We start from the raw sequence: 21,165 nt of genomic DNA on the forward strand, positions 1-21,165 counted from the left end.
TACAGCGTTTCCATTAACCGATGTTATGAGACTAAAACGTAATTTTTCCTCTCGCGATGTCATTCTAAAAATCATGGCAAAGGATGTTGATAAGTTTATTATTATTAATCGAAGGAGACGTAGGTGTGTTATCCAAGCATTAATGGCAAGGAAAGCACCATATATTTATACACCCCTTATTCTTCTTTAAAGAATTATTGACTTTTGCATACATCCGGTGACCTGTAAATGCTCCTTTTTCGAATTGCCTGAAATATCCCCTCATGCGAGCGTAAAAACTTTTTTGCGATACATGGGAGTTTTTGAGAAATTACAGTGTTTCCATTGGGCATATTTTCAATTCGCTATTTAAATTTGTGCAATTTGGAATGTAATGGAAACGCGGCTCATAATGAGTCCAGGCAATGGATTATGGGAAATGTAGTTCATGATGGGAAGGCAAAGGAGACGGAGGAGTGCCCTCTGGTGGAGATCATGGGTATATTATGATCACGTTATATTAGGAGCCAAGGTAATGTAAACGTTTGCAAACAGCTGTACTAAATAAAATAAAAAAATCTTACTGTATATTTCTAATGTTTGTATAAATTCTGCATGGGGTTTAAAAACACACATATGCAGTCAACTGTTTATATAAACTAAAATTGAATGTAAAATATAATATCTCAACTTAAAAATTAAGATTTAAAATCTTTTTTTTTGAACTGCTTGAATACTCAGTTTTAAATTACCCAGGATCTTGGATTGTAACCAATGAAATGTCTGTTTAAACTTTAAAGGAAGCATTGATAGCGAACGGCTGGCGATCGCTAGACAGCGATTCCCGTTTCGACTCGGTCGAGTAGTTGACGAATGGCTACTCGACAAAGGTAAAAACACTGGTAAAACTTAGAATAATTTGTAATAAGTAGTATGTTGTATGTAAAATAAACCATTTAAACAATAAATGAAAGCAATTTAAATAGATAAATGTAGCTTGTAATTATTGGACACTGTATTAATGTATTAATCTGTATTAACTAGTTTATGTCATAACTTTCGGTTAAAGGGACTGTAGATGTAAGTTTGAATAAGCCTGATATATAAAAGAGAAAAAAAATTAAATCACAAATGTTTTTATGTAAATTAAACTTTTAAATGATAAAATCAAAAGGTTAAAATTAAAACAATAATTCTGATTTTATAACTATTTTTTAATTCTAGCATGTGTATATGTGTACACATTTGTTATGATTAATTAGATAAAAGTAATATTATAATAAATAGAAAGAATTTAGATAATAATTATACAATATAAATTAGCATGAGTCCCTTTAACAAAATGTTAGATGCATTTAAGAAAATGACTAATTATCCATTGAAATAAAATAATTTTGATGTGCATGTATAATCATTTGATATTTTATATGAAATATGCCACTGTTGTTGTTTTTCCGTGTTGATTTTGATTTAATTATTCTAAAGTTTTCTTTTTTCATGACCATACCTTTGCATCCAACCCAACTCCTCTTGCTAAAAGGCATATCTGTTATTGTTCAGTTGTACACACACCTACACAACATTAAAATAAAAGTAAAACCAGTCATTTATAAGAGTTAACAAGCTGCCTTCAGATTGACAGTTATCTGCCATGATGGATATATTTTCATCTCCATGATGACAGAAGCCATTTAATAATCTTTCCCCTCTTTTTCTCTAGGATTTCTGAGAGCTGAATATGTACAGTGCTAGGCTTTACAAAATCTCACCAGGAACTAAACCAACTGTTCACAGATGATATTTATTAAAGAGGCCTTTTAGCAAAGTACCACTGCTTAAATGTATTGCCAATGTGTTTTTCTGTTGTTTTATGACTGTTTTAAGCATCCCTCCATGACGGTGATGATCAATTGTCGGGCATTTGCATTGGCCAATACCTGAATAATCCACCTTTTTCTCAGGCGTGATTATTCTCATCACTCCATTGTTTGTCTCTTCGATCTGCACTAGTTGTGTTGTATCGCAGTAACTGTGTTCTCCCACAGGCCGCCAGCTCACGATCTTCAACAGCCAGAAGACCATCCAGATCGGCGGCTGGGAACGAGACCACAGCCGCTCCTTCCAGGGACAGATGTCTGGTTTCTATTACAATGGCTTGAAGGTTTTTACCATGGCTGTGGAAGGAGATCCCAATATCCGAATTGAAGGCAGTGTGAGGCTGGTTGGGGAGCCGCAATCTTCCTCTACTACACCACAGTCCAGTGCTACGGTTCATCGCTCTGAGACCTCTACCTCAGTGATGGAGATCACCACCACCACCACCTCCAGCCACCAGACGAAGCACACCACACCAGGAGAACCACAGCAGGTCAGAAACTCCTGTCCTTACCAGTTACATCTTCTACCAGTCCCATTAGGATTTTACAGGACTTTTTCCAGATTTTTGCAGCCCAAAATGACTGAATTTGTTGCGGAATTCTCAAAAATTGTGGTGATTTTTTAATAAATGCCACTAATACCCCTTTTCCACCAAAGCGTTTTGAGAGCCGGTTCGGAGCCGGTGCCTGCGCGCGAACCAGTTCTTTGTGTTTCGACAGCCAAAGAACCGGTTCTCGGCCAGGAAAACTGGTTCCAAAGCGGCACCAACTCTTTGCTGGACTAGAACCAGAGAACCGTTCTTTTACCACCGTGTCATGCTTACGTCGGGGGCTGGGGGCGGGTTTAGATGTGTCCTAAACATCTTTTCTGACCGCAAAGCCAGGAGAAACATTTGCAAAAACACGATGTAGTCCGCCATCGTAATTGTTATGCTTGAAGTTGGCGCAAGCGTTTCTAGCTTTTTTTTTAATTTTTTTTATTGAAAACATTATGTAAGCAAAGAAGAAAACAGTCACAAAATAGAACAAATAAACGGAAAGAAAAAAAAAGACAAGACAGGTGTACATAACTAATCAGAAAAGATTACATATCAAAGGAAAAGATTAAAAGACTTACATATTTCAATTGTTTTTAAAGCCTTCTTGGTTCACGAGTTAGAGATAATCCCAAAGTAATGTTGTACTTGCAAGCGTTTCTAGCTGAGACGTAAAGCGATGTACACAGTGACGTAACGACGTCGTTCGCTGGGCGCTCTAGAAGTGGAAAAACAAACCGGTTCAGAGGAGGTTCGCAAGTTGAACCAACTCCGAACCAACTTTGAACCAGCACCAGTTCCGAACTGTAATAACATGGTGTTATTACAGTTAGCCTAATAGTTGGTTTGTTTTGCATTGAGAGATGATCTTATGGAAAGTTCCCCATGTCAATCTCTAGGTATGGTGAAGGGAATGTGATGATGTGGGATATTTTAATTCCAAAGGCCAAGGGAACTTTATCAGGATGCATATTATCCCGGATCCATGAAATAACTGGCCTTTAAAAATAAAAATCTGCTGTCTCTATGGGAATTTAACATAGGGGTGTCCTGACTTATGCACCCTGTATTTTAAGGAAGAACATTCATTTATTTATGATACATTATTCATTCACAAAGAAAATTTGTGTCTTTAAAGTTTGGATTTTTCCTCATTTTATAAAGCATTAAGATCAATTCTCAAAAGATGATTTTTTATTCGTCTTTTTAGTCAACTTTAGCATGGGTGTGTTCACTTATACTATCCACTGCATATACAGAATAAAGAAAAGTCAGTCATGTAAACTGTTAGCTTTGATGAGTTTGTAAAGTTGAAAGCCCTCAAGGCAGCAGTCTTAAACTCTGTTTTCTCAGGCCTTATGTTTCGTTTGCCGAAGAGGAAAGGATTCTCAGACTGTCTAGATGTCCTTTGGGCTTTCATGATCCGTTCATTCTAAAACAAAACAAATGTCAAATTTAGGCTCAAATCAAGCATAGCGTGAGTGACCCTCAGCTGATCCACGTCTACTTATAGGAATACGAGGCCTATCACTGTGTGTATCAGAGCATGTGAGCGAATCTCAGCTCCTCGCTCACGGACCTGTTCACCCCTCCGCTCCCCCGCTCAAAGCCACATCAGGCCGCTCCGCTCATTATCGCTCAGTGCTAAAGAGCAACAACAACATTTTCCAAATAGAAATAGGGTCAGGCTTGACTGAGCATGCTTCAGACTTGTGGTGTGAGCGTAGCGAAATTGGAGCGGGAAATAGGGTGACGCTCCGTCCTTTTAAAATGCCGCTCTGCCCAAGATCCGCCCGCTCGCACTTGCGCTCGCGCTACACTCACATGCTCTGGTATGTATATATAATCTCCTTCAGTATTATCAGCCGCTCTTGCGTTCTCAGGAGCGCATTACCCTCCTCCCTCCCCAGCTCCTCCTGTCTCAGTCAGGATCTGCCATTCTGATTCCCCTCGAATCAGAATAAATTCTAGAAGTATGTTGTACTTTAAAATCTTGAATTAATGATATCTGCAAAACAGTCATGATGGTTGTGTTCTGTTTACCCTAAGGGGGGTTATCGCTGCTAGGCTGACTGGATGCGTGGAGAGTTCTTGCCCAGAACAGAACCAGACCGCCAATCCAAACTATATGCTAACCGTCAATCCTATTTGACGATAGTGGTCATGACAGAAGTATGATTAGAAAGGAGAAGACTGTAATTGCACGTAAAAGAATGTGTACAAATTATTGAGAAAAGTAAGTCTTTAACTCTGGAGAAATTGATAAATAAAAACACACTAACATGCATGGCAACAGTTTCATCTTTTGACATGGACAAGGCTGATTTTTGCAGTGGCTTCTGATTTATGTTTTGTAATAAGCCAAGTGTTTGCTTCTTTCCGCCAGTTATGATCACTGAACAAGCGGCGCGTTGTTGCTCCTTCAAAACTAGACACAAAGTCTTAGTACATTTCAGGTTCAGTGATGTGATCTGAGGTTCACAACTGGTTTCATGTGTAATGTAGTGTTAGATCTGGCAATGAGGGAATGATTTGTTGTATATATTTTTTTTAATTCAGTCTCTCTTTCCTTTATCATGTTTCCCAGACTACTGATGATTTGTTGGTGGCGTCCGCCGAGTGCCCGAGCGACGATGAGGACATCGACCCGTGCGAGCCGAGCTCAGGTGGGTTAGGTTAGTCTTCTCTTTATTATTATTTTTCTTTCTGACCGTAGCCGCATTTCCATTACCCTTCAAATCACGCAAATTGAAATTGCGAATTGAAAATACGGCCAATGGAAACACGTCAATTTCCTAAAAACTCCCATATATTGCAAACAAGTTTTTACGCTCGCATGAGGATGTTTTTCAGGCAATTCGAAAAAGGAATATAAAAACCTGCAATGGAAACAGTTTTTGTGCATTTACAGTCACCTGACGTAGATGATGTGGTGTGATTGGACAGAAGAAGAGACAGAGTTCTTTATTAAACTCATAAAAGACAAAAGTATTACAGGAATACTGGATTCTAAACAACAAAGAAACGCCACAGTTTATCAAGAGCTTGAAGCAGAAATGCTACGGCGTTCGTGGTTCGACTGGTCGAGACTGTTTCCAAAGATGGCTCCTGCTTGTACACGTGAAGTGTACTGTCTTTATAAAACATCTTCTTATTAAACTGTCTGTACACTTACACAGTTCTCAATGCTTCGGTTTGCAGGTAGAGACCCTCATGCTAGCGTGTTAGTGTGGGGCTATTTTGAGCCTTGTTAGTGGTATTAACTAGCGATTTTTATTTTTACTTATTCGATGCCCCATACACTAGCGTTATAAGCTAATCTGTGGTTAAACTAAAACTAACATTAAAACTGGGTACATTCGATTGTCATGAAAACACATCCCAGAGAACGGTCGACTCAGAACCCATGTGTTATTTAGCCCTAGGTTCATTTTTGGCCGGAATTGTCCTTTAATGTTGAATAACACGCATACGACATCCATTAATAATAATGGCTAGTGCGGTGGCTGCGATATACATAAACCTACTAACATCCGTCACCATGATTTTTGGAATGACTTATCATGAGAGGAAAAAATTACATTTCAGTCACATAAAATCGGGTAATGGAAACGTCTTGATTCCGCAATCGACATTTAGAAAACACCACAAAAGTTTTGTGCAAATCTGTACTGGAAATGCTGCTTGTGTCAATCTCTCGCTGTTTGGCCGCACTTTCACCTCAGTAGTTTTAGTCTCGCTGTCCCCGAGAACATGTTGAGCTGTTTCATGTTTTACACAAGTTCAAGTGGCTGTTATCTGTAAGCTGTAATGAAGCATGAGATCTAATTGAGACTATAGAGATTCAGGTATATGGAACAGAGACACAAGCTGTTCAGTAAAACTTTTATTTTGCTTTGTAAATTTGCCATGTTTCATTAAAGAACTTTCCCCTGAAGTTCCTTCATGCAGACACAGCAATAATGTTCCCATAAAAATGATTTTCAAACTCAACTTTTACTTGAACTCTATTGTACTTTTATAACATTGTGTCTGTATTTGGTATTTTTCTGGTGGTTTATATTCTGTTTCATCCAGTGGTAATAGGCATATTTATATTTCCACCTGGTATTTAGCATTTTGGTCGATCGGATCACAAGTGGACGACGTTAAATACCGGTGTAAACGGGATCTAAAAATTTTGAGCTTGTCCTCTTTTATCCACTTCCAGAGATAGTGCATTAGACCGGATTGCATTTGTAGTGTAAACGCTCATGTGGTCAGAAGCATTCAAACACCCACAAAAGACCGTCTACTGACCTAATGCCTGAACATTATGGGCTGGAGACACAAGTTTGGTTTGAAGAGGAGAAACGTGCCAAGCACAATGTTCTCTCACCATTCCTGATTTCTAACACACACTCACAGCGTTCGGCTGGTCTTGTGTCTGTCAGAGCAGAAACGAAAGCTAATTTTCTCTGTGTTTTTCCGTCGTCTCCGGTCGCGTTCATTTGTAAATTGCATGAGCTTATTTTGTCCATTAGATTGAAAGATTTGAAAAATCCCACACATTTACCCGCCCATAGACCCTCCCCTCGAAGAAATCAGGACAGAAGTGGTTGAAAGTGGACAAAAGAGACAGAGTAAAACACCAGGTGTAAACGGGAATGTTTCCCTCGTCTACTTGTGATCCAGTCGACCAACACATATCTTAATACCAGCTGTAAAGAGGACCTGAGGGGACAAATCGTAAGCTTGAAGAGCTTGACAAAGTAATGTGTGTCAGCAGCCATTCATATTTATAAGGACATAATTGTCCTGAATGTTCAGGTTTTTTAAAACCTGATTTAATTTCCAATTGAAACAAACTAACCTGATTGCACAAGTGTTCACTACCTAATACCTGGTGGAAGCAGCTTCAGCTTTTAAGCAGCCAGTCCTTTTTAATAAGAGTCCATCAACTTCATTGGTACATTTTTCAATAAATCTGCAGTGTAAGCCGGTTTCAAGCTGTTCAACATGTTTTGATTGGATTCTGGTCTCTGACTGGGCCATTCTAACACACTCTTGTTCTTCCGAATTCATTGCTTTTTTGACTTAGTTTTGTGTTTGGTGCTATTCTTATCTTCACCTTTGTAATAAAGGCTAGGAAGATTTGTGCCAAAATGTGTCAGGTTCGTTATTGATGGCCAAACGCACAGTTAGATCAACACACTTTATTAAAACCCAGCAGACTTCCCAGTCCCAGAACTACAACCAGCAGGCCAACAATTAAAGCGCAAAAATGGAAAGAGTTTATTTGTTAGAAGGGCTTGAAGGGTTATAGGATAGTTATAGGAGCAGTGCAAAATGAGTTTGTGTTGATGCCAACCTCCAAAAGCGTTTTTGTAGACAATATTAACGTTGTTGGGAAGTGACTAACATCTAACCTTATCTAACGTACTAAAATGTTCTGGTCTGTGTTTTTGAATGTTGTTGCCATACCCCTGTTGAGTGTAAAAATAACATATATGGGAAATTAAACTAGACAGATGACTAGGTTAGAACCTTGAGATTAACAATGAAGTAATCATTAAAACAAAGTTTGCTTTACCTAGTAACAGAAAGGTTTGCGTATGAAGAACCAATCAAATTCATGACATTTTGCCATACCTCCCTATTCTATAAAGACTGTAGTATCCATGTTTACCGGTGGGATTTGTCTGAGATCATGCTTAAAACTTCTTCTTGTTGAGATGCTCTGAGAACTGCTAGAGTACTCTCCCGGCCGTGATTAAAGCATTTAAAGGACGTCGATTATTCCTGCGCAGGGAGCAAGTTATTTAGTGTGACACTAGAGACCTTACCACCAAGTGATAGTGTTCGATAGGCCACCTAAGTCAGGTTTAGGAAAAAATCTACCACAGAAGTTTGCTCATCTGTTTTCTTTCGATATTGGCTGTTGGTAATTGGGTTATTGCTGATATATAAACTGACCCCTGGTGTTTTGTTTCTCCAGCTAACCCTACAGGCCCCGTGTTGAAGAGCTATCCGGGTCAGTCCGAGGTCTTCCACGAGAACAGCAGCACCACAGGGATGGTGGTCGGCATCGTAGCCGCTGCCGCTCTCTGCATCCTCATTCTTCTCTACGCCATGTTCAAATACCGCAACCGCGACGAGGGATCGTACCATGTGGACGAGAGCCGCAACTACATTTGCAACTCAGCCCAGTCCAACGGATCAATCGTGAAGGAGAAACCACTGGACGACACCAGTTGTGTCAGTAAGAGCAAGAAAAACAAGGAGTATTATGTGTGATTCTTTTATTCGAAACAAAGATCCTTCGTACTCTTTTAAGTTCTAGCACAAAAGTCAAACAAAAGCAAGATAACAAAACCTGTGGAAAAACAGTCAATCAGCTCTTAAACAGTGATGCAGCAAAGAAAAGGTTTTCTTCAATATTTAATCATTTCTTCACATTGGAATGGATGAAAGAACAGGATGATCGACACTTGTCCAACTGGAGAAAGACAAGCTGATTAAAAAACCCAAACTGACCCATAAGTGATGGAAAGATAGACAAATCCATCTAGATGAATAGCTACTTTGTAAATGAGCTCACAGTTGCTGTTTTTTAACAAATGCAAGAAGGGGAATGAAGAGCAAGTAATGAATTGACAAATTGTCTTTTTTGTTTTTGCCTGTTTGTGTTGCTGGGAACTTTGCAATAATGATAAAGCTGAAACAATTTCTCAAAGCATCACTGAAGAACGAGAGAGCGAGAAAGGAAAGAAGTCTCTCAGTGTTTCTACTTGATAAGTCTTATATAGAGCTAATATGATTTGGACAGCTGATGCTCAAAGTGGAAAGAAGATTACGCCGTTGCACATTATCTTTGGCAAACATGGACATCTCAGTGAACATGGAAGCAACATCTTATTTAAAATGTTTCCATGCGTTTCAAATGTGTGCTTTTCTGGACTGACAAATTTGTGTTTTATAACCCGTTGCATAAAGAATGCAAACTTTATCTACTCCTTGGCAGAAAAGACTACGAAAGGATTTTGAATGTCATTAAGATATAGTTGAATTTGTAGACGAGATCAATGATAGCATTTTTTTTTTATTTGCTGTTTTTTTTCATCATGTTACCCATAAATTGTGTTCTAAATGATTGTTGAAAAGTGATCTTTGTGTGTGTGTGTGTGTGTGTGTGGGTGCACGTTCATGTTTTAGAAGGTTCTCTGAAAGACATGCAAAGCAATGAAGTCACATCCATCCAAAGATATATCACTACCAATATACTCACACCTGAATTATTCTCAGCCTATAATGACACGTTTATTTGCACATACAAACCCTCAGAAACAAGTGACAATTTGATTTATGATTACATTTTGTCTAATGTGTGTTTGTCTGTCTCATTTCCTACTTTTAGAAGAGAAAAACTGATTTTGAACTAAACACAAGAACAGAACACAAATTCATTTTACTTTTTAGACCTGGTGTATTTTTTATACAGTATTTTATTTCATTTCTGAGACTTTCAAAATGTATGTATTAAAACGGTTTTGAAAAGTTAATCAAGCAAATAAAATATTACCCAAAGTAAATAATTTCCTTGAAAGTAATTTATAAATGTGTCTTGGATAAATGTAGGTGTTATGCCAACAGTTTTCATCTTGTTAATATGGATTCCATTTGATGACCTATTTATTTATTTATGTATGATAAATATTTTTAATATACAATATATTTTTATATTTTACCCTAACACTAACCTTATTCAAATATTTCTCTTTTGGCACTATAATAACCTTAGAATAAAATATTTCCCAGTATTTATAAAGATAAGGTCTGTTTCAGAAAGAATAATTTGGTAGTTTATTATAATTTTTTCTCCTCATACAAATGTGATTTCCATAAAGATTTTGATCTTCAACATTGAGGATAAGTAGAAATTAATTTTAGAAGATGAGGAATGAACATGGATTAAGCTAATTCATTTGTTTGCTTATTTATTGTTTTTTATAGATAAATACAGAATTCCCTAGATTCTTTTTTGGTTATTAACAAGTTCTTCATTCTATATTTCAAAAGATAAAGTATGAACACTGAGGGGCTCCAGCAGATAATGTAGTCTTCAATTAAAAAGACTACACTGTATGCATTGGGTTATAAATACATAATGATAAAACTACAAATGCATCTGTTGACTTCTGGACCTACTAATGATCAGTAACACTAAAAACAAAGTTTTTGAGGAGGCAGCAGTGTGTTGAAGGGATTCCTCCAGGGATTTTAAAGATGGCATGCTGCAAAAACTCCCAAATGGGAGCAGAGGGCTTTGGAAAGTTTATGGCGTAGACATAAATCATTTTGAAACACAAATCCACAGCTTGAACTAAGGTCTCCTGTTCAATTGCCTCCCTGTTGAAAATGACAAACACTTCGGAGAAGTTCCCTTTGTCCCCAAGCACCAACACATGTGGATCCGGGCTCGTCTCGCTGTCAAGGTAATGAACCATATCAGTTCCAACCTTAAAAGAATAAATAAAGTTCAGTTGACATACATTGTGACAATATTCCATGGATATACAATACATGTTTAAAAATGAATGGAAGCAAAGTCAGCAGTGTTAAATTACACTGTGTAAAAGTAACACTGAAGCGGTGCTGTAGAATTAAATAAAATGTTCACTCTAAGAGTACGTGTACACGACAACAATATGCTTAAAAAAGAAGTTTTTCCTTTGAGTTTTCCACGCACAGACTAAACGATCCCCATTCACATGGATCGGCGAAACCGAATAAAAACGCTGTATTCTGCTGCCAGGCCAGTAGATGGCGATGAAACACTATACACTGAACATATAATACGCATGTGCGTAACGTCATCGTCTTCAGTGATTCGCTTTTTTGTTGTTTACATGGGTTTCAAAGTGCAAGGTTTGTTCAAAGTTTGTTTTTTCAGGCACCAAAATGCTGTTGTCGTGTAAACAAACAGCCAAAACGCATAAAAGATTATGTTTTTAGTTGAAAACGGTGTCGTGTAAACAGCCCCTAAAAGTGATGATTGAATATTAGTCATGACACCTGCTGTTAACAAGCACAATCCCTGAAGGAAAGAGGGGAAATGGATCTATATGGATCCAGTGTAATTTAATACAGGTGATTTTGCAGTGTTGCTTTTACTTACAGGTTGAATGTCAATGAAGCTGCGCTTCATTTCAGCATATGTTGGACGCACAATTTTCTCATTTGTGCGATATGGCGATGATGGCAGGATGACAGGAAGGCAATTTAAGGCAATTTCTCCACGGATATCTTGGAACGACAAGTTTACAGAGCAAACACATCAGAAACAAGTTAAGCTTGCAGTTGTCATCTTTACAACCTTCTATCATACGCACTTAAGCCCCGTTCACACCGCCAGCGCCACGCAGCGACATGATCCCATTCATTTCAATGGAGCGTTGGCGACATCTGGCGACACTAGCCGTTGGCGACAGTATTTGGGCGTGTGAAGCGACACAAGTTGAGAAATTTAAACTTTATGCAAATGAGAAGCGATTTTCACGAGCGACAACCAATAGGAAAGAAGACTTTCAGTGGGGCTCACGTCTCCGTCTCGAGTGCAGGCAAGAAGAGTTCGAGGGCGATTTCACGGCTTTATATGATTTGACTGTAACCACATACATGGATATAATAAAATGATGCATGGAAAAGAAACTGTCAACAGTCTCAGTGAGTTTAATTCATACATTTATAGTTCGAGTGGTGTAATTTTATGATGCAAGTTCAGCACTGCTGCAGTTTATTTTATAGTTTCCCCTGCATTATGTTAACTATTAGGGACAAGACAACTGATTATTTGTCAAATTCGAATGTCGTTTTAGTAATTTATGACAGTGAGTTTAATTTGTTGATTGATCGATCGTTAATCTAGTAAATGATTTCATCCACTGAACACTCCTGTGGTAGTATACACTCTTCCAACAGCATAATGTGTCTTTTGAGCCTAATTCCTAGTCAAATTAAATGATATAGTTGTATATATCACTTGTGATGGTATTTTGTATAGATATGGCCAGACGCGCTGTCTACCAATAACATTAGAGCGACAGCACTACGAACGCCCACAAGCGACTTCACAGTACAGAGCCTAGCGGCATACAGCAACAAAGTTACTGGCGGTGTGAACGGGGCTTTAGAAACAGCCTAAACAATATATACATTTAAAAAAAAAAAAAAGGTTAGACCTCTGTTGAAGTCAAAATGAAATCAAAATTGACCTCATTTATTGTCTTAATTCAGGTTACTGATCTCATTGTGAATGGTTAATCCACGTATGCATGAAGGCCCCCGATATACTTCAAGCGAAATCCAAGAACGAACTGATGTGACGTAATTTCAAAACAAACTCAGGCCGAAACAAAGTTAGTTTGGAGATTGTGTTGTAAGTTTGAAACAGCTTGCCCAAGAACTTTCCGGAAAAGTTCGCTCCGACTGGTAAACGCCTTCGAACTCCCATTGGCCCGTGGTGATTACGTAAGGTTTTCCTTTTTTCATGTGTAAAATCCTTGAGCTCGTGGAAGTCAGACGCCCATGAGTAAAAACATGAACACCGGAGAGCTGCTTTATAGTAGAAAACGAAGTTTTACTTCTGATGAAATGAGACACTGACACTGTTTTTCCTGTTTAATACGGTAAAGCTGCTTGATTTTAAGTAATCCATTGTATAAAGTGCTATTTTATAAATGTGACATGACTTTTAGAGTGCAGAATTACAGAGCTCGTGTAAACAAACACATCCACGTTGCTATCGAAGGGGTGCGTGGATTTTGAATCTACTGCTTCAAAGTATATCTAATTAGCGATTATAATCAAGGTATTCAATATTTTTCCTTCTAAACATCACATGAGTTGAATGACTTCTCTAGGCTTGTCAGATTTTACTTTGTTATAAAAGTTACCATGTGATTACTGAAATGTTCTTTTCATGTTTTCACTAATGTCTGTATTTGATATCTGAATGCAGTAACAGTGCTTGCTCATTTAGCCTGGCTTCCAGAAATGAAATATGGAAAGATGTTTTGTTTGAGAAATGTCTTCGCGTGTCAATACATACGTCTGCTTTTCTAGGGTACCCTGACAACTATGGTCATTGAAGGCTATAGTTTAAGGGACCATTTCTCAGTTAAAGCTTTACTTTACTGTGTTAGACTAAAGTGTCCTCTCCTTGAGAGAAAGAACGTATTATCTTGATGTTTTGAGACGACTCTCCTGTTTATAGTTGATTTAATTTATTATAATTCTGACTCCGGGTCTTCATTCATCATATCTGGTTCTGGGTCTTTGACTGTAAATTAGGGTTGGGCGGTATTTCGGTAATATCGTATACCGCGGGGTCTTAAAATAGCAACAGTATCAGTTTCAATACCGTCATTACCGGCACTTATATATAATAAATAAATATAATTTATTCAATGCCTAAAAATGCTTATGTAGTTGTCATCAAGTGACAGTGTGGAGGAGAGAGAGAGAGAGAAGGGAGAGGCGGTAAATACTGAGTAGGCAATTTGTAAATGTTGCAATAAAAAAGGTGACCGCGAGAGATGGAAACACCTCTAACCTAATGTCGCATCTCCGAAACAACCACCCACTCTGTGCTGCGAGGATGCATTTTGCCCCGAGTTCATTAAATAAGCGCATTCGTTTATATTTGTTAAAATATTAAAATGTTATTTTTTTTTACGTTGATAATGAAAACTGAACAGCACGAGTAAGATGGGATGCATCGGGAGTCAGACATTGACCACTTAATTAAGTTTCATTTTGTAAAAGGCCTTTCTTTAAAGTGAATTTCGTTTTGTATAAATTGTATCCTAATTTTAATATTTTTTTTTTATCAACCAATAATAAATAAGAATCAAATATAGCAGACAACATAATCATGACATGATCGTGCGCTGGCGCGCCGCGGTCACTGGCATTGAAATCTCATCATAAATTAACCGAAACTCAGTGTATGTCTCACAGACATGAAAGATATCTAAATAAAGCTTGAAATTTCATTAAACGAAACAATTCAAAATGAAAAGAAATAGGCCCCTCGCTGATTATTTAATCCATGATGTGTATTTCTCTCTATGCGCGTTCTATACGGAAATGGCGATCATCAAATTAAACGAAACTATTCCAAACGAAAAGAAATCGGCTAGCCTACTCTCTGATTATTTAATCCATGATGTGCATTTCTCTCTATCGTTCACTATGGAGATGGCGATTCGTCAATTTCTTTAAACGAAACAATTCAAAAGGAAAAGAAATATAGGCAGCATACTCTCGGATTAATCCAGGATGTGCATTTCTCTCTATACGCGCGTTCACTACGGAGATATCAATCGTCAATTTCTTTAAACGAAACAATTCAAAAGGAAAGAAATATAGGCAGCATACTCTTGGATTAATCCAGGATGTGCATTTCTCTCTATACGCGCGTTCACTACGGAGATATCAATCGTCAATTTCTTTAAACGAAACAATTCAAAACGAAAAGAAAAAGGCTAGCCTATACCTTCTGATTATGTAATCCATGATTTGCATTTCTCTCTATATATGCGCGTCCACTAGGAGATGGCGATCGTCAACTTAATCTTTGCAGCACTGACAGAAAAGTTGTATTAATAAAAATCAATGGACGCGTGTCACCGGATTTACAAATGCACTTCTGGCTTGTTGCTTGTTAATTTAATTTAAATGAATTAATAAAATGTATACAATTGTCATAATTAAAATAATTAAATATTATTAATTGTCCCATTTTTGCTCATTTATAAATAGTATTTATATCTACCACCCCCTGAGCACCTGGGTTAAACAATTATTTGGCGCCACCATATTATAACGGCCCACGTATTAAAAATAGTCGAGTCTAAATAGGGCTCCGGCTCATATTACATTTAATGCCGTCAACAGGGATCAGACACAACGTGCACGGGTTGGCCTTGATTTTTTTGTGTGTGTTTTTTATGCCCGATCTGGTATTCAGTTTCTGAACGGTGTAGACACAAGCCAACAGTTTGGTGACGCTGTCTGAGCCTTATGTCATAATTTTTAATTAGTCACGGTAATACCGTATACCCCGGTAAAATAGGGAGGAGGTTTGACTGTATCAAAATTTGGATACCGCCCAAGCCTACTGTAAATCCCCTTACACTATGATCAGATGCTTTCCTTATGCTTCATTAAAATGCTTGCTAGTTTCTCAATTTTGTTGTGTGTTTATTTTGTTATTGAGAGTAAAGCGCATATTTACATATTCATCTAAACGCCGCTCTCAGCAGTGTGGGCAATGTCAGATGTTCGATAACATTATATCCCTGCTCACGCATTTTGAACTTTGTTTTACCCTAAACAAAGAAGGAAAAAGAACTTCGCTGTGAGAATATCAGGGCATTTAGACTTGCTGCGGTTGTCGATGTTACACGGTGTTCGACTAACACCAACTAATTACAGGAGTGCCTCAGGGCTCAGTGCTGGGACCACTCCTCTTCTCCATCTACATGTCATCACTAGGATCTGTCATTCAGGCACATGGCTTTTCTTATCACTGCTAAACTGATGACATACAACTTGTGTGCGTGGTTCCAGTGAACATTAACACTTCACCAACAATCACACCTTCAAGTTAGGAGTCGTGGACTTATATCTGACGATCAGTTGAGCTTCACAAACTACATTGCTAGTACTGCCCGATCGTGCAGATTTACCTTGTACAACATTAAAAAAGGTCAAAGCCTTCCTTTTGGAGCTCCTTTTCCAAGTTTCTGTTTTATCCAGGCTAGACTATTGAAATGCTCTTCCCCATGCCTTCTAGCATGTACAGATCTGCCGTCTGCCTCCATCCTAGAATGGAGCAGCCACTTTTTACAGTACAATCAACAACCAGTGGATAAAATTAAGTCCCAAACTACTTTGTGTCTTGTTTGATAAGCCATATATTAGGGATGCACGATATATCAGCCACCATATCATTATTGCTCAATATATGATAATTCTTAATGTGATCATTATCGGCCTGATAAGAAAATTTGGCCAATATATTAAATCCGATAAATAATGGATTATTTCCTTCAGCTGAGACACTTCAGATGTACACTGTTCACCATGGTGATTTTAAATTGCTTTAAATTTAAATCACTTCAAAAAGGAAAATGTGGACAACAGAAAGCAACATAGTATCAGCCCAGATCCGGCCCACATCTGGTACACGTGGATTCCACACGGCCCAGATGTGGGTCGACACTATGTTGCTGTCTGGAAGCATTTAAAGGATTAGTTCACTTCAGAATTAAAATTTCCTGATAATTTACTCTCCCACATGTCATCCAAGATGTTAATTTCTTTTTGACTGAAGAATGAAAGAAATGAACGTTTTTGAAGAAAACATTACAGGATTTTCTCCATATAGTGACTACAATGGAGTCCAGCGGGTTAAAAGGTCCAAATGTGAGTTTCAGTGCAGCTTCAAAGTCTCGACACGATCCAGACGAGGAATAAGAGTCTTATCTAGACAAACCAGCGGACATTTTATAGCAAAAATTAACATTTATATACTTTTCTAACCAAAAATCCTCGTCTTGCACTAGCTGTGATGCATTAAGTAATCAGATTGAAAGGTCACCGTGTTCCGGTTCAAAAATGTAGGGAGGGGCGAAAAACTCATTAATTTCATTTTCTCCTACAACTTCAAAATCACCCGACATCATTGTTTTACCTTTTATTTATTTATTTTTTTGTAAATGGAGTTTGACTTAGTCTTTGCACATTCGCTTTGTAAACACTGGGTCAACTATATAAAGAGCATTTGTGCTTAAAAAGCATATAAATGCTTATTTTTGCTATAAAGTGTCCGCTGGTCTGTCTAGATCAGACTCTTATTCCTCGGCTGGATCGTGTCGAGATTTTGAAGCTGCACTGAAACTCACATTTGGACCTTCGACCCGTTGGACTCCATTGAAGTCACTATATGGAGAAAATCCTGGAGTGTTTTCCTCAAAAACCTTCATTTCTTTTCCACTGAAGAATGAAAGACATGAATATCTTGGATGATGGGGGGGTGAGTAAATTATCAGTCAAATTTTAATTCTGAACAGAACTAATCCTTTAACCCTAACTTCTTGAACTGTTACTGAAAATTCAACCACTTAGAACCTGTCAACCAGTCAGAACAATGCATTTTAGAGAGCTATAGTAAACATGGTATTCTGTGCGTGATTTTAATAGGATGTCCTACCTATTGGCAGTGTTTCCAGATTTTCTGGAAGGACGTCAGAAGCCTTGGGTTCTTTTTTTGCAAAAAGTAAAATCCGGTCAGTGAAGACAGGAGCCCAAAATTCATAAAGGCGGTCAGCATGGTCAGGGAATACAACTTCAAAGTCCTGTAATATCTAGATAAAAACAACAATAACAATGCTAGATTGCAAGTAACAATTTAATGAATAAGATGAAGCATTTTTGTTTTCTAAATTACTGTAGGATTTCTACTAGAGGCTAAAACAACCCTTCAGAATATTTTACTCACCATTCCAGGAGAGTCTTGAAGTCTGGGATATTCTCCATTGATTTCTTCTATGGTTTTTGTTCCAGGTGATCGAATCCATGCAGCTCGATGAAGTGCTGTATGTCTCATGAACTCCATGACTTGACTGTGAGGGCTTCTATTGTTCTTCAGCCACTCAATCATTGTTTGGATGACAGTCAAAGATAACTGTGACTCTATTGAAGTTAAAACACATTAAAATGAGGGAAGACAACTATATAAAACAAAAAACCACTACCTCAGTGTTTGCCAAACCTGGTTATGGTGTTCACCCAGCATAGCATTTTGTCTCTCTAAAGAAACACACCTGATTCAAATTATCAGCGTTTTATGGAGAGTTTCATTTGTTCTCTGAAGTGGGAAATTAGTAGGAACGCCCCCTCAAGTCAGAATTCCGGCGGGGAAACTTAGAGGAACTGGAACAACCCCAACTTCATAATCCAATATGGCTGCTCAGAGCATCAACAGTAGTAAAACAGTAGGGCTAGGACAGTATGGATATTTTCGAACCGCGGTATAGCTGTAAACCGCTTTAAATTTTAAATAGCAGCATGTTGAAATTGCATTTTTTATTACAATGATAAAATTGTACAGTAGCCTAGTCAGGTAAGGTCAGGTTTGCCGATGTGCGTTTTATTTAGGCTATTTATTTATTTTTGTGCCTGTGCGCCGATTGGAATTCATGGGATACAACATAGCCAAAAGGCTATACTAGGGGCTTTAGCATTTAAATATCTTTGCTGCATTGGATCAGTCTCCTTTCTAGAACAGCCAAGAGCTTTCTAGCATCGCATCGCCCATAGACCTTAAAACAATCAGAGGATGGCGGGCGGGTGCGGTTTTGAAATTTGGTCAAAAAACGTTGGTGCGGATGGATGGCGGACGGATGAGTTTTGTAATGCGGTTGCGGATGAAATAATAGCCCATCCGTGAATCTCTAATATGAATGGAATGTTATTATGTGTCATGGAACATTGCGCTCCTCAACTCGCGAAAGGTCGGATTTGCTCCATCTTTTGATGATAAGTTTTGTTTAGAAAACCTTGAATCCATGTAAGACACAATGTCATTAGACATAATCCATATCATTAGAATCAATGGATCCATGTCATTAGACACAACGTGCACACATGTGCAGGCCAATGTTTTTTTGCGGTGATGACGGTGACAAGCTCAGACCCGCGGTAGGCGTCACGTGGACATATGTTTGTTTGCATTTCGAGAGAGCAAGCCTTAACTCGGGTGTGACATCATTCCCAGCTCCGACTTCCAAGGTTAACGGAATGCAACATTAGTAAAGATTCCAAGATGAGTGTCAGATAAGGAAGACACCCAGTGGTGTAACGCGTGGGATGCAATGGTGTAACGCGTGGGATGCAGTGGGGTAAAGCGTGGGATGCAGTGGGGTAAAGCGTAGGATGCAGTGGTATAAAGAGTGGGATGCAGTGGGGTAAAGCGTGGGATGCAGTGGGGTGCAGTGGGGTAAAGAGTGGGATGCAGTGGGGTAAAGCGTGGGATGCAGTGGGGTAAAGCGTGGGATGCAGTGGGGTAAAGCGTGGCATGCAGTGGGGTACAGCGTGGGATGCAGTGGGGTAAAGCGTGGGATGCAGTGGTGTAATGCGTGGGATGCAGTGGTGAAACGCGTGGGATGCAGTGGTGTAACGCGTGGGATGCAGTGGGGTAAAGCGTGGGATGCAGTGGTGTAAAGAGTGGGATGCAGTGGTGTAAAGAGTGGGATGCAGTGGGGTAAAGCGTGGGATGCAGTGGGGTGAAGCGTGGGATGCAGTGTGGTAAAGCGTGGGATGCAGTGGTGTAAAGAGTGGGATGCAGTGGGGTAAAGCGTGGGATGCAGTGGTGTAACGCGTGGGATGCAGTGGTGTAACGCGTGGGATGCAGTGGTGTAACGCGTGGGATGCAGTGGGGTAAAGCGTGGGATGCAGTGGGGTAAAGCGTGGGATGCAGTGCGTGATGACGGTGACAAGCTCAGACCCGCGGTAGGCATCACTTGGACATATGTTTGTTTGCATTTCGAGAGAGCAAGCATCAACTCGGGTGTGACATCATTCCCAGCTCCGACTTCCAAGGTTAACGGAATGAAACATTAGTAAAGATTCCAAGATGAGTGTCAGATAAGGAAGACACCCATGGGATGCAGTGGGGTAAAGCCTAGGGTGCAGTGGGGTAAAGCGTGGGATGCAGTGGTGTAACGCGTGGGATGCAATGGTGTAAAGAGTGGGATGCAGTGGGGTAAAGCGTCGGATGCAGTGGGGTAAAGCGTGGCATGCACTGAGGTAAAGCGTGGGATGCAGTGGGGTAAAGCGTGGGATGCAGTGGTGTAACGCGTGGGATGCAGTGGTGTAACGCGTGGGATGCAGTGGGGTAAAGCGTGGGATGCAGTGGGGTAAAGCGTGGGATGCAGTGGGGTAAAGCGTGGGATGCAGTGGGGTGAAGCGTGGGATGCAGTGTGGTAAAGCGTAGGATGCAGTGGTGTAAAGAGTGGGATGCAGTGGTGTAACGCGTGGGATGCAGTGCTGTAAGTGGTGTAACGTGTGGGATGCAGTGGGGTAAAGCGTGGGATGCAGTGGGGTAAAGCGTGGGATGCAGTGGGGTAAAGAGTGGGATGCAGTGGTGTAACACGTGGGATGCAGTGGTGTAACATGTGGGATGCAGTGGGATAAAGCGTGGGATGCAGTGGTGTAACGCGTGGAATGCAGTGGTGTAACACGTGGGATGCAATGAGGTAAAGAGTGGGATACAGTGGATTAAAGAGTGTGATGTAGTGGGGTAACACATGGGATGCAGTGGTGTAACGCGTGGGATTCATTGGGGTAAAGAGTGGGATGCAGTGGTGTAACACGTGGGATGCAGTGGTGTAACGCTTGGGATGCAGTGGGATAAAGCGTGGGAAGCAGTGGTGTAACGCATGGGATGCAGTGGGGTAACGCATGGGATGCAGTGGGGTAAAGCGTGGGATGCAGTGAGGTAAAGAGTGGGATGCAGTGGGGTAAAGCGTGGGATGCAGTGGAGTAAAGAGTGTGATGCAGTGGGGTAAAGCGTGGGATGCAGTGGTGTAACGTGGGATGCAGTGGGGTAAAGCGTGGGATTTAGTGGAGTAAAGAGCGTGATGCAGTGGGGTAAAGAGTGTAATGCAGTGGTGTAACACGCGGGAAGCAGTGGTGTAACGCGTGGGATAAAGTGGAGTAAAGCG

The 21,165-nt window shown here is 39.6% G+C and overlaps 2 protein-coding genes across 3 annotated transcripts in view; one reads left to right on the plus strand and one right to left on the minus strand.

Moving 5' to 3' along the window:
• Positions 1-9,963, plus strand: part of nrxn1b (neurexin 1b) — a 181,610-nt gene extending 171,647 nt beyond the window's left edge. Inside the window, exons 22-25 of one of the 2 annotated variants that reach the window (XM_077237629.1) lie at positions 780-869; positions 2,025-2,347; positions 4,980-5,058; positions 8,370-9,963. In XM_077237629.1, coding sequence (XP_077093744.1) covers positions 780-869; positions 2,025-2,347; positions 4,980-5,058; positions 8,370-8,668 — 791 coding nt within the window. In that variant the 3' untranslated portion in view covers positions 8,669-9,963. The remainder of the gene's footprint in view (positions 1-779; positions 870-2,024; positions 2,348-4,979; positions 5,059-8,369) is intronic. The other variant, XM_077237630.1, reaches the window with a different exon arrangement.
• Positions 9,964-10,351: 388 nt separating this feature from the next.
• Positions 10,352-21,165, minus strand: part of LOC143745501 (uncharacterized) — a 33,038-nt gene continuing 22,224 nt past the window's right edge. The window contains exons 13-16 of the mRNA XM_077237631.1: positions 17,940-18,133; positions 17,652-17,805; positions 11,550-11,677; positions 10,352-10,890 (exon numbers count right to left, since the gene is read on the minus strand). Of these exons, the coding sequence (XP_077093746.1) occupies positions 10,579-10,890; positions 11,550-11,677; positions 17,652-17,805; positions 17,940-18,133 (788 nt within the window). The 3' untranslated portion in view covers positions 10,352-10,578. The remainder of the gene's footprint in view (positions 10,891-11,549; positions 11,678-17,651; positions 17,806-17,939; positions 18,134-21,165) is intronic.

This window comes from Siphateles boraxobius, unplaced genomic scaffold (assembly GCF_051911475.1).
Source record: "Siphateles boraxobius isolate OS27281-9 unplaced genomic scaffold, OSU_SipBor_1 204, whole genome shotgun sequence".
In the NCBI taxonomy this organism is placed as follows: Eukaryota; Metazoa; Chordata; class Actinopteri; order Cypriniformes; family Leuciscidae; genus Siphateles; species Siphateles boraxobius.